We start from the raw sequence: 12,246 nt of genomic DNA, 5'->3' as shown, positions 1-12,246 counted from the left end.
TTATATGTAATAAAATTTATTTTATTTTTAATTCACATAATTTATTTATTTTAATTTTATTAACAAATTAATCAAATTGTTAATTAATATTATAATTAACAACTAATAGATATCTTTAACTAGCCCCTAGGGGGGGAACTTGTCCCCTTGCGTGGCCGCAAGCTAGTTAATTAACCAAACTTTTCATTATTTGGTTATCACGGTTATATTGAGTTATCTTAAATATTAATCTTACCCCATTACAAGTTAAAGTATTACTTTTAAAAAGACTAACTAAAAAATAACCTTTTCCAGACACAAAAATTGAAAGTCAATTAACAAAAATTGAAAGTCAATTAACAAAAATTGAAAGTCAATTAGGATCCTTTATAGTTTGGTCTATTATATTTGGTCTAGCTACTTTTTTAATATCAGGAAATATCTTTGTAAGTTTATTAAATAGCCCTTTATTAATAGAGGCTTTTATATAAACTATTAACCCTTTTTCAGTAATATGGTCTTTATTGTTTATATTATTTATAACCTGTTTTCAAAAATAAAAATCAACTTTGTGTTAACAAAGGATAATTATTAAAATGATTAATTATAATATATAAATCTTTAATACAAGTAACTCTATATTGAAATATATCTTTTCCTTGATATGATATATAACCTATTCCTTTAAAATACACTTAAATAAAATAATTATTATTATTTTATAATTATATATATAAAGGGTGTAGTTATATATATATATATAACTACACGCGCGCGAAGTTCAATAATCTAATTATAAATTTAAATACTATTAGGTATAAATAATATTATTGATAATAAATTAGAAATATGTAATAATTCATTAGGCATAAACATAAATAAAAGAATAATTAAAGTTAAAATAGAAATAGTTATACTTAAAGAACTAGATAAAGCAAATTTTGAATCAAAGTAAATTTTATTAATAACTTTATCTTTTTGTAAAACAAGGGCTGGTATTTTAAGATCTTTTAATTTATTAAAAGAAGTGTAAGTATGCCCATCAAAGAACATTGTTTTTACAATAAATAAGTAATAAACAGCACTAATAACACTAGTTAAAACACCTACAAGAGTTAAGAAAATAAATCCTTCTTGTAAAGCTGCAGAGAATACCATCTGTTTAGCAAAGAATCCCATTAAAGGTGGTATACCTGCAAATGAGAATAAAGTAATAGATAAACTTAAAGCTAAGATACTATTTATATGGAAATAACCTTTAAGTTGACTTATTAATTGGATAGGTGAATTATTTTTATCTATTAAATTATTATGATTTATATTTTTATCATTATAAGCGTATAAACTATAACCTATAGCTACTAATAAAATAAAAGCATTTAAATTAGATAAACTATATTGTATTAAATAGAATATAAATGATTGTATTGACTCAACACTATTAATAGTTAATGCTAATAACATAAAACCTAAATGAGATATTGTACTATAAGCAAATAATCTTTTAATTCTAAATTGAGTTAAACCTAATACAGTACCTATTATTAATGATAATAAACTACTTACTAATAAACTTGTAGTTCAACTATAACTTGTTGTAATATAAATACTATTAGTATAATGAACTAATTGTAATAATAAAGTTAATATTGATATTTTTGCTATTATAGCTACAAAAGTTGTTACTATTGTAGGTATACCATCATAAACATCAGGTGATCAGAAATGAAATGGTGCAGCTGATATTTTAAATAAAAATCCTACTGATATTAATAATAAACAATATGGTATATATGTTGTTATTTCTTGATTGTTTATTATACCAGCTAAATTATTTATTACATAAAAACTATCTAAATATGTTACACCTAAATTTGCATAAATTAATCCAATTCCTAATAATATAAAACAAGATGATAATCCTCCTAATAAGAAATAAGTTAAACTAGCCGATGTTGATGATTCAGAATTTCTATACATAGCACATAATAAATATAATCCATAACTTTGTAATTCTATTGATAAGAAAATGGATACTAAATCACTACTTGATATTAATAATACACTTCCTGTTATTATAAATAATAACATTAATGTATATTCTATTATTGTATATTGTTCTCCTTTTTTTAATATAATATTTGATACAGTTAAATTTTTTACAAAGCTTAATTTTGTAAATATTAATTTATGTAAACTCATATATTCACTTGATATAAGTTTTCTAGGATAAAATCCTGTCATATTCAATATCAATAAACTTACTAGAAATATTAATATGTGAAATATTTGTGTTATAGAAGATGTGTAAAATAACCCTCCAAATAACCCAATACCATTATCTAAATATGTTAAAAATAAATTATTATAAGCTAAATAAATACAATAAAATAATACTATTATTCCAATTCTACTATATAAAATTGCAGTATCACGTCTAAAAGATAAAGCATTAGATAGTAATAAACAAAATATTGACGATAAAAGCATAAAGTATATTAAAATAAATTTAAAAACTAAAAAAAAAAAAAAAAGTTAAAGACTAAAAAAAAAAAATTATATGTTTTTTTTTTTAAAGAAAAAATAACTTTAAATTAAACTAATAATATTAAAAAAAACATATATTTGTTTAATAACTATTTATTAGTTTAAAGATTATTTCTTGTTACTGTTTAATAAAGCAAATAAAGTAAAAATAATTAAGATTAATAAATTATTATCATTATAAGAGAAATATAATAGAGAAATATAAAAGATTAATCCTATTAAGATATATAAAGCATAAGTAGTAACAATACCTGTACTTAAATTACCTAAACTATTACTTAAAGCTAATAATCCTTTTTCTAAACCATAAGGTCCTATTAATTCTACAGAACCTTTATCTAAACTTTTAGAAGTTTGACCACCTAATTTTAAAACACCTTCAACTATATATTTATTATAGAATAATTCTATATAGAATCTTTGATTAAAGAAACTAAAAATATTATAACCAAATCTAGAGAATTTAAAATTAATAAGTAATTTAGGTAAAAATTCGGATAATAAAACAGAAAGTAAACTTAATGAAACAGTAAACACAAAAGGTAATAATTTAAAGAATGTAGGTACAGCAAATTCTGTATCTAACATAATTTCATGACTAGGGTGAATAAATAAACTATTATCAGTAAAGAAACCAGTACCTAAACCTATAAAAATATCTTTAGTTAAATATCCAAAGAATATTGAAAAAATAGCTAAAATAATTAAAGGTATAGTCATAAATAAATCACCTTCATGAGCATGTTTATAATTAACTAAAGGACCATTAGGGTTAGTTAAGAAAGTTAAATATAAAACTTTAGCTGAATAAAGTGTAGTAAACATAGCACCAATAGTAGCTACAAAGTAAACAATAGTACTAGATAAATAATATTGTCCATAAGCAGATTCAAGAATAAAATCTTTAGAATAGAATCCAGTCATAAAAGGTACAGCTACTAAACTTAATGAAGCTATTAACATAACTGAGTAAGTTAAAGGTAAGAATTCTCTTAAACCTCCATATTTTCTGAAATCTTGATTATCAGCTACAGCGTGTATAACTGAACCAGCACCTAAGAATAATAATGCTTTATAGAAAGCATGATTTACTAAATGGAATAAAGCTAAATTATAACTAGATAAACCAACAGCTATTACCATCATACCTAATTGACTCATAGTAGAATAAGCAATAACTTTTTTAATATCTTGTTGGAATAAACCAATTAAAGAACTAAATACTGTAGTTATAGCACCTAATCATAAACAAAGTACTAATACAGTTGAACTATACTCTATTAATGGTGATGATCTCATTAATAAGTATACTCCTGCTGTAACCATAGTAGCAGCGTGAATTAATGCAGATACAGGAGTTGGTCCCTCCATAGCTTGAGGTAATCAAATATGTAAACCTACTTGTGAACTTTTAGCTGTAGCACCTATTAATAAACAAATACCTATTATTGTTATAATATTTTCATTATAATAAGGAGCTAATGCAAATACTGTACTATAATCTATATTACCAAAAGATCATAATATAGCAAACATACCTACAGTTAATAAAGTATCACCTACTCTATTAGTTAATAATGCTGATAAAGAACTTTGATTTGCTGCTATTCTAGTAAATCAGAAATTTACTAATAAATATGAACAAACACCAACACCTTCTCAACCTACAAACATTATTAAATAATTATTACCTGTTACAAGTATAATCATCATAAAAGTGAATAAACTTAAATAACTAAAGAATCTTTGATTATGAGGATCATGACTCATATAACTTATAGAGTAAATATGAACTAAACTAGAAACTATTAAAACAGGTAATAACATAGATACAGTTAATGAATCAAATCTAAAATTTCATAAAACATAAAGTGATTCAACATCAACTCATCTAGCTACATTTATTGTTACAGGTATATTATTAAAACCTACTTCAAAGAAAGCTAATATAGCTAAAAATGTAGTTGTAATTACTGAAACACATGTAATTAAATGTGCTCCTTTTACACCTACTTTTCTACCAAAGAAACCTGAAACTATTGAACCTAATAAAGGTAAAATTATCAATGTTAAATACATTATCTATATTGTATTGATATACTTCCTCTTAATCTATAATATGCAACTAAAATTCCTAAACCTATTGCAGATTCTGCTCCTGCTACTGTTATAATATATACAGCAAAAGTTTGTCCTAAAATATCATCAAAACTAAGTGAACTTATTAATATTAAAAATGTTATTGATAATAACATAATTTCTATTGATATTAACATTAATATGATATTTTTTCTATTTAAAACAAAACCTAATATTCCTATAAGAAATAAAAAAATTGAAAAATTCATTTTCTAAATAATATTTTATATATATATATTGATTTATCTATACTATATTATAATTATATTTCTTTTAACAATCCGTCCCTCGCCCAAAACCCGAAGGGATTTAGGGGCGGGGGGACTATATTTTAATTGTTAGACGTATATAAGACTCGAACTTATATAAACGTGTCCGTAGCACGTTATTCTACCATTGAATTAACACGTCTTATATAATATAAATATAAATATATATATATTATCTTTAATTTTATAATATAATTAAACATTGTACAAGTAATTTTTGATTAAAAATAAATTTAGTCCCTTTGCCCCGAAGTGCTCTCCGGGGCGACGGAGTTATTTAATTTAATTTTATTTTTCTAATAATAATATTACTTTTAATATTTTTTAATATTACCTTTATTGCAATATACTTTAAAATTAAATAAATTAACCTTCCATTTGTTCTCTTAATCATAATAAGAAATCTCTTATTGACACAGATTGTATAGCAATTGGCATAGAACTGTGAAGTATACCACATATTTCTGAACATTGTCCAAAGAATGTACCAGGACGATTTACATAAACAGAAGCTTGATTTAATCTACCTGGATATGCATCAGCTTTTATACCTAAAGATGGACAAGCATAAGAATGTATAACATCAGCAGCTGAAATTACAAATCTTGTGTGTGTTAATTCTGGTATTATAACTCTATTATCTACTTCTAACATTCTAAATTGACCTTCTTCTAAATCACTTTCAGGTACTATATATGAATCAAATTCTATAAATTCATCATCTTCATTAGTAAAATCAGGATATTGATAACTTCAATATCATTGGTGACCTTCTGCATAAACTACTAATGATGGATCCATAACTTCATCCATTAAATATAATAATTTGAATGATGGGAATGCTATTAATATTAATATAAATGCTGGTGTTATTGTTCATATTAATTCTATTAATGTACCGTGATTCATATATTTGTGAGCTATAGGTGATTTTGTTGCCACAAAATTTTTTATAATAATTATCATCATTCATGTAACTGTAAATAATATAACAGCTAAATAAAACATTATATTATTATGTAATTCTTCTATTCCTTCCATTTGAGGTGAAGCATTATCTTGGAAAAATACTCCTCAAGGTGTAGGAGCATCCAATAGTATATGTCCTTTTAATATATCTAAAAACATTTATATTTTTATTTAAGATATTCATTTATTTTAATTACTAGTCCAATTTAGTCAACCTTATATTTTATTGACCTTACTTCGCGAGCGTGCTAACTGCACGCGCGCGAAGTATTATTTGATTAAATTTATTAATAACCAAATAATTTAATTTATTTTACCCTAATATTATAATTAACTTAAAAAAAAAAAAAAGATTAGTACCATCGCCCCGAAGTCCCCTCCGAGGCGAAGTTCCAAATATATTTTTAAAAATTGGAGATAGCTCGCAGTATTTAATTATAAATTAATGAATAACCACTTCAAGATTTATAATTAAAATTATAAACTTGTCTACTTTCAATTTTTAAAGCATTTTTTCCTATTTCAAAGGCAAAACCTAAAGTTAATACAAGGAAAAATACTAACATAATTACTAAACCATATATTCCGTTTGTATATGCACTTACCACATAAGGGTAAACTAATACAATTTCTAAATCAAATAATAAAAATAATAGGGCAAATATAAAAAAAGATATACTGAACTGTGTTCTATTTTGTCCTAAGAAAGAATGGAAACCACATTCAAAAGCACTATCTTTTTCTTGATATGGATTATGGGGAGAAAGAATCAAATTAACTGCTAGTAATATTATAGCTAATATTGGCATTAAAAATAAAAAAAAAGTTGTAGTTGTCATGATAAAAGTTATTGTATAATAATAATAAATTAAAAATAAAAAAAAAAAAATAATTAATAATTAATTAAAAAAAAAATTTTTATTTTTTTTTTTTTACAAAAGAAATTTATTAAAAATTTCTTACTTTAGTTTAATATTTAAAAAAAATATACTTAATTTGAATTAAATATTAAGCTACGTATAATAATAAGAAAGCCATCATTAAAGCAAATACTTGTATTTTTAGTGTAAAAAAAAAAAAAATTAGACACTTTTTTACATAGATTACTGATGTGATTAAAATAAAACTATTTTATTTTAATTCAAGTATTTTAGACACTTAAGACTATATCATAAATTAAACATGATTAGTTAGACTATATCATAAATTTAACATGAGGGCACTCAAAGGTAGAATTATTGATAATACATTTTCTCATCTACTAGTCGTTGAACGTTTTTAATATTTTTATATAAATGTATAATATTAAACTTCGCTGCATATTGCCATAATTTATATGGTTTTCATGCAATTAACCCCCTTTATACTGGACTGCCCCTTTTAATCCAGTTGCTTCAGCGAAAGCAAAACCCAAAATAGCATAAGAGAATAATTGTCCTCTTAATGATGGATTTCTAGCAACACCTAATATTAAAGCACCAAATACAATACCAATACCTACACCAGCTCCGATTAAACCTGTTGTAGCCATTCCTGTTCCTAATATTTTTGCAGCTTGTAACATAGTAATAAATTTTATGTGTACAGCCATCTAAGTAAGGTGACCTCAACTAATAAAGAATTAGAAAAACAGATTAAGAATGCTTTAAGTTAGTATACTATTTATAAGAGTCGCCATCTCTAAAGAAATATCATCTAAGTTAAATGGATATAGATAAGAATCTGTAGTAATAGAATATGGTATATCTATATATCTATAGTAAGATTCCATTTCAAAAACACCATGCGTTAATCTATTACATTCCAAAAATTTATCTATAGTTTTTATAAATTTTTTTAAATGTTCATCTACATGAGGATCATTTAAATCTAAACGAATAGTAAATGAACGATAATCTCTAAAACAAACAGAATCAGATAAATATTTATCATGACCAAAAATTTGTGTATAAAATTTATGTAATTCTGAGTTTGTTTCTGCTGCTCTACTAACTGCTTCTTGATGAATAGTATGTTTGTATTTGGTTTGGATTGATCTTACTTCAAGAATAAACGCTCTTAATTCCCTTTTAGATTTAAATAACTGTTTTAGTATTGTCTCTAGATTATTTATATCTAGCATATCATACATTTTTTTTTCAGGATATATAATCAAAACACCATTAGCAAAATCACCATGTAAATCTTTACCCCGTGTTATAGCTCTATCTATACCATTATTTTCCAATCAACTATTCAAAGTGATAGAGCTAATTACACCTTTACATTCATCATCTAGAGTTCCAGCAACAACTAAAGCTCCAGCAGCACCTTTTTTAGAAGACATAATTACAACAGTATGTATATTTGTTTCAGGTGTACGCTGAATTTTTAATATCCTTTTTAATTTAAATGAAAAAAGTAAATAAAATTTGTATATTTTATTTAGAATTAAATTAAAAAAAAGATCTAAGTAAACGGGAAAGACGCTCATTTTTACTAAAGTTATTCTCCAGTATCTTACAAACTTAAGTTTGATTGTACTGGTAAACTCATAAATGCGTGTGGTTTTGGTGGGCTAGTTAAACATCACTCTAAAGAGCTATTATTTCTAGTGAATAACACTTGGAATGTATCACTAAATAATTGTGGTGTTAATCAAGGATATCTTGAAACAGCTTTACCTTCTGTTAATTGATTGTAAATAATAGTTAAGAAATATCATGTAGCTACAACACTAACGATAGAACCAACACTACTTACTAAATTTCAACCATAGAAAGCGTCAGGATAATCACTAATTCTTCTAGGCATACCTTGTAAACCTAAGAAATGTTGTGGGAAGAATGTAAGATTAACTCCAACAAATAAAATTCAGAAATGAACTTTAGCTGCAAAGTGATCGTATGATAATCCTAATAATTTTGGTATTCAGAAATATCAACCACTAAATAAGGCAAAAACTGCACCCATTGATAATACGTAGTGGAAATGCAAATTCTAAAAAATAGATCTAATTAGATCTATCTTTTATAAATGGTGGACTATATCATTATCTAATTTTTTCTACAAAAGGTACTCTTTGTCATAAAGGATTCTTATATTGAATTCAATCTAACATAAATTCAGAATATATTTTAAACTCTAAACTTTCTTTAGGTTCATTTTTAAATTCTCTTATTTCAATAAATTTTTTAATTTTTGATATTCTATAGAATTTAAAATCAGAATATAATCTATTTTTCATGAAATATTCGTATAAGAATACCATACCTTTTACATTTTGGTATTTATATGATATAGAGTTATGAGATTTTCTAAATAAAACAGCGGGTTTATAATACGGTATCACATTATCTAAATTTAGTTTACTACTAAACTCGTTATGTTCAAATTCTAAGTTACATTCTATTCTATTTCCAGCATAGTTATATACAATAGTACCATCTGTGTCAACTAACCCTGCTAAATAAGGGTCGTTAGGTTCAATATTGTAATTTGCTTGTTTATAATCTATACCTAAATAATCGCAAGATTTTTTTAATCCTACTACTTTTAATCTAATTAAACCATTAATATTATTAATTAAAAATAACATTTCCTCTTTTTTACTAATAATTCAGATAGAGTGTGGTTTATTCTTATCAGATCTAATTCTACCTATATGTAAAATATTTTGAATGTGACTTAATATTCTGATATCTCTGTTATGTAATTTAATTCTAATGGCTTTTAAAACTAGCTTAGAATCAATATTTCTAATATCAAAATTACCATCACCGTCTATAATACCAGCTAATCATTTAAAAAACTCAGAAAGATCTTTTGAATTAGATATTTGGCGTGTAGTCTCTGAGAATCCTTTACAGTTTTCTGCTGATTGTATGTCCGTATTTTTTAAAAATACAGGTTTATTATCATTTTCACTATGTATAGTTAGAAATTTAAAATTTCTATCCCCATCTATTTTAAAAAGATAATAATATAATATACATAGTAGACAACAACCTAAAAACATAGTTTCCAGCATATAGCCAAATGCGAAATAAACTAAAAGTTTATTAAGGCCCATATGAGCAACTACGTAGTAAGTATCATGGAATGCAACATCAAGAGATGCATTAGCTAAAACAACACCACTTAATCCTCCAATAGTGAATAATACTACAAATCCTAATGCAAATAACATAGGTGGTGTTAAGTGTAATGAACCACCATAACATGTAGCTAATCAACTGAAAATTTTAATACCTGTAGGTACTGCAATTATTAAAGTTGCAGCTGTGAAATAAGCTCTTGTATCAACGTCTAAACCAACTGTGTACATGTGATGACTTCAAACTAAGAAACCTAAAACACCAATAGACATCATAGCGTAAACCATACCTAAGTATCCGAATACGTTTTTACCTGATCCAGCTGCGATAACTGTACTAATAATACCAAATCCTGGTATAATTAAAATATAAACCTCTGGGTGTCCGAAGAATCAGAACAAGTGTTGGAATAAGATAGGATCTCCACCACCAGCTACTTCGAAGAATGATGTATTAAAGTTTCTATCTGTTAAAATCATAGTAATACCACCGGCTAATACAGGTAATGATAATAATAATAATACAGCTGTAATAATAACAGCTCAACCAAATAACGCTAATTTGTGTAAACGTATACCTGGACTTCTCATATTTAATATTGTTGTTATGAAGTTCATAGCTCCTAACATACTACTAATTCCACTTAAGTGTAAACCGAAGATTGCTAAATCAACACTTGGTCCACTGTGTGATTGTATTCCTGATAAAGGAGGATAAAGAGTTCATCCTGTACCTGCACCATTTTCTATTGCTGCAGAGAATACAAATAATAATAAACTAGGTACTAATAATCAGAAACTAATATTATTTAATCTAGGGAATGCCATATCAGGACCTCCTACTAATAATGGTAATAAGAAATTACCGAATCCTCCGATTAAAGCTGGCATAACCATGAAGAAAATCATCATAATAGCATGAGCTGTTATTATACTATTATATAATTGGTTATCAGCTATATATTGAACACCAGGTCCAGATAATTCTAATCTTATAAGTACAGAAAATGCTGTACCTAATAAACCTGAGAATAATGCAAACATTAAGTATAAAGTACCAATGTCTTTAGCATTAGAAGATAAAAATCATCTTTCTTGTCATTCTGTTGGTTGTTTTAATGTAAAAAATGTTGAACTCTCTTGAGATTTAAGGGAAGCTACATCTTCTTTTTTTTCAGATGTAGTTGAAAAACCTCTTTTTATTGTTATATAATATTTTGTTAAATTATTTAACAAAAAAAAAAAAAAATAATTAAGTTTTTTCTTTTTTATTCGTTAAAACGAATTTTATTTTATAAAAATAACATTATATATATTAACGTTATATAGGGAGGGTACCTAGAATTGAACTAGGATATACTATGCCACATACAGCTGTTCTACCATTGAACTACACCCACCTTATAAAGATTTAATCTCTTTTAGTCCTCTCGCGTTTTATTATATATATAACTACACGCGCACAATGTTAATCTTTTTCTTTGTGGGACTTTTCCCCTGGGGGAAGGGACTATATTTTACTCTTTTTTACTTTGTCCCTCCCCCCTTTTTTTAAAAAGGGGAGGGGGATTTTTTTATTTATTATTAATAGATATTTTTGAGATTAAGATAATAATATTTGCTTATTTGACCTTAAGTATTTTTAAAGAGATATTAAAATTTAAACTTTAATACTTTATATAAAATTAAAATACTACCATTTTAATTACCATTAAATAAAATCCGCTTTATAAGCGGTATTAGGTAAAATGGAAAGAGAGTAATAAGAATAATAAGGCCAAGAGAGAAATTTGAATTCTCATTCTTAATTCATGAAATTATTGTTCTACCGATTGAACTATCTTGGCTAATATAAGATTATATAAATATTAATCTTATTATGTTGGGGCGACTCGAACACCCAATAGTAAATACCAAAAATTTATGACTTACCGATTAGTCGACAACATATAATATGGGTAACAAGACTTGAACTTGCAAAGTCTAAGTTATTACTATTCCAATCTAAAGGGAACCTGGCTACCAATTTTCAGCATACCCATAACTGCTCGAGATAAGACTTGAACTTATAACCTAATCATCTTCAGTGATCCGCTCTACCAATTGAGCTTCTCAAGCTATAATAATAATAAATTAAAAAAAAAAATAATTTATTATATAACCTCGCACGCGTGTAGTTAGCACGCAAATTTATAATAAAAGGCGAGGGGACCTCGCGCGCGTGCAACGTGCACGCTCGCGAGGGGAAAATAATATTTTTATTAAATA

General features: G+C 25.5%; 7 protein-coding genes and 6 non-coding genes across 13 annotated transcripts; all 13 read right to left on the bottom strand. All coding sequences in view use genetic code 4, as the record gives it.

The window, feature by feature from the left end:
- Positions 1-780: 780 nt before the first annotated feature.
- Positions 781-2,469, bottom strand: nad2 (NADH dehydrogenase subunit 2). The gene has a single exon. It carries the CDS (start codon positions 2,467-2,469, stop codon positions 781-783), a length of 1,689 nt encoding a protein of 562 aa, YP_009546988.1.
- A 165-nt stretch (positions 2,470-2,634) lies between these two features.
- Positions 2,635-4,605, bottom strand: nad5 (NADH dehydrogenase subunit 5). Its single transcript has one exon. It carries the CDS (start codon positions 4,603-4,605, stop codon positions 2,635-2,637), a length of 1,971 nt encoding a protein of 656 aa, YP_009546987.1.
- On the bottom strand, positions 4,605-4,874 carry nad4L (NADH dehydrogenase subunit 4L). The gene has a single exon. The coding sequence runs from the start codon at positions 4,872-4,874 to the stop codon at positions 4,605-4,607; it is 270 nt and encodes an 89-aa protein (YP_009546986.1).
- Positions 4,875-5,005: 131 nt separating this feature from the next.
- On the bottom strand, positions 5,006-5,076 carry EJ508_mgt26. Its single transcript has one exon. It is a non-coding gene; the product is annotated as a tRNA-Arg (tRNA).
- Positions 5,077-5,300: 224 nt separating this feature from the next.
- cox2 (cytochrome oxidase subunit 2) lies at positions 5,301-6,062 on the bottom strand. Its single transcript has one exon. The coding sequence runs from the start codon at positions 6,060-6,062 to the stop codon at positions 5,301-5,303; it is 762 nt and encodes a 253-aa protein (YP_009546985.1).
- Positions 6,063-6,334: 272 nt separating this feature from the next.
- Positions 6,335-6,742, bottom strand: nad3 (NADH dehydrogenase subunit 3). Its single transcript has one exon. It carries the CDS (start codon positions 6,740-6,742, stop codon positions 6,335-6,337), a length of 408 nt encoding a protein of 135 aa, YP_009546984.1.
- Positions 6,743-6,911: 169 nt separating this feature from the next.
- atp9 (ATP synthase subunit 9) lies at positions 6,912-7,467 on the bottom strand. Its single transcript has 2 exons — positions 7,285-7,467; positions 6,912-6,953 (listed from the first exon to the last, which is right to left on the bottom strand). Exons 1-2 carry the CDS (start codon positions 7,465-7,467, stop codon positions 6,912-6,914), a joined length of 225 nt encoding a protein of 74 aa, YP_009546983.1.
- Positions 7,468-8,402: 935 nt separating this feature from the next.
- On the bottom strand, positions 8,403-11,196 carry cox1 (cytochrome oxidase subunit 1; the record flags this gene model as incomplete). The annotated part of the gene is made up of 2 exons: positions 8,403-8,876; positions 9,958-11,196. Coding segments are annotated over 2 exons (1,713 nt in total), but the record flags the coding sequence as incomplete, so codon positions are not given.
- Positions 11,197-11,307: 111 nt separating this feature from the next.
- On the bottom strand, positions 11,308-11,378 carry EJ508_mgt25. The gene has a single exon. It is a non-coding gene; the product is annotated as a tRNA-His (tRNA).
- A 375-nt stretch (positions 11,379-11,753) lies between these two features.
- EJ508_mgt24 lies at positions 11,754-11,825 on the bottom strand. The gene has a single exon. It is a non-coding gene; the product is annotated as a tRNA-Met (tRNA).
- A 30-nt stretch (positions 11,826-11,855) lies between these two features.
- Positions 11,856-11,928, bottom strand: EJ508_mgt23. The gene has a single exon. It is a non-coding gene; the product is annotated as a tRNA-Gln (tRNA).
- A 3-nt stretch (positions 11,929-11,931) lies between these two features.
- On the bottom strand, positions 11,932-12,020 carry EJ508_mgt22. Its single transcript has one exon. It is a non-coding gene; the product is annotated as a tRNA-Leu (tRNA).
- A 3-nt stretch (positions 12,021-12,023) lies between these two features.
- On the bottom strand, positions 12,024-12,096 carry EJ508_mgt21. The gene has a single exon. It is a non-coding gene; the product is annotated as a tRNA-Phe (tRNA).
- Between the last annotated feature and the right edge of the window lie 150 nt (positions 12,097-12,246).

The sequence above is a fragment of the mitochondrial genome of Aspergillus luchuensis (genome assembly GCF_016861625.1).
Source record: "Aspergillus luchuensis mitochondrion, complete genome".
NCBI lineage: Eukaryota > Fungi > Ascomycota > Eurotiomycetes > Eurotiales > Aspergillaceae > Aspergillus > Aspergillus luchuensis.
Note: the sequence above shows the minus strand (reverse complement) of the source record. Positions and strands in the feature narration are given on the sequence as shown.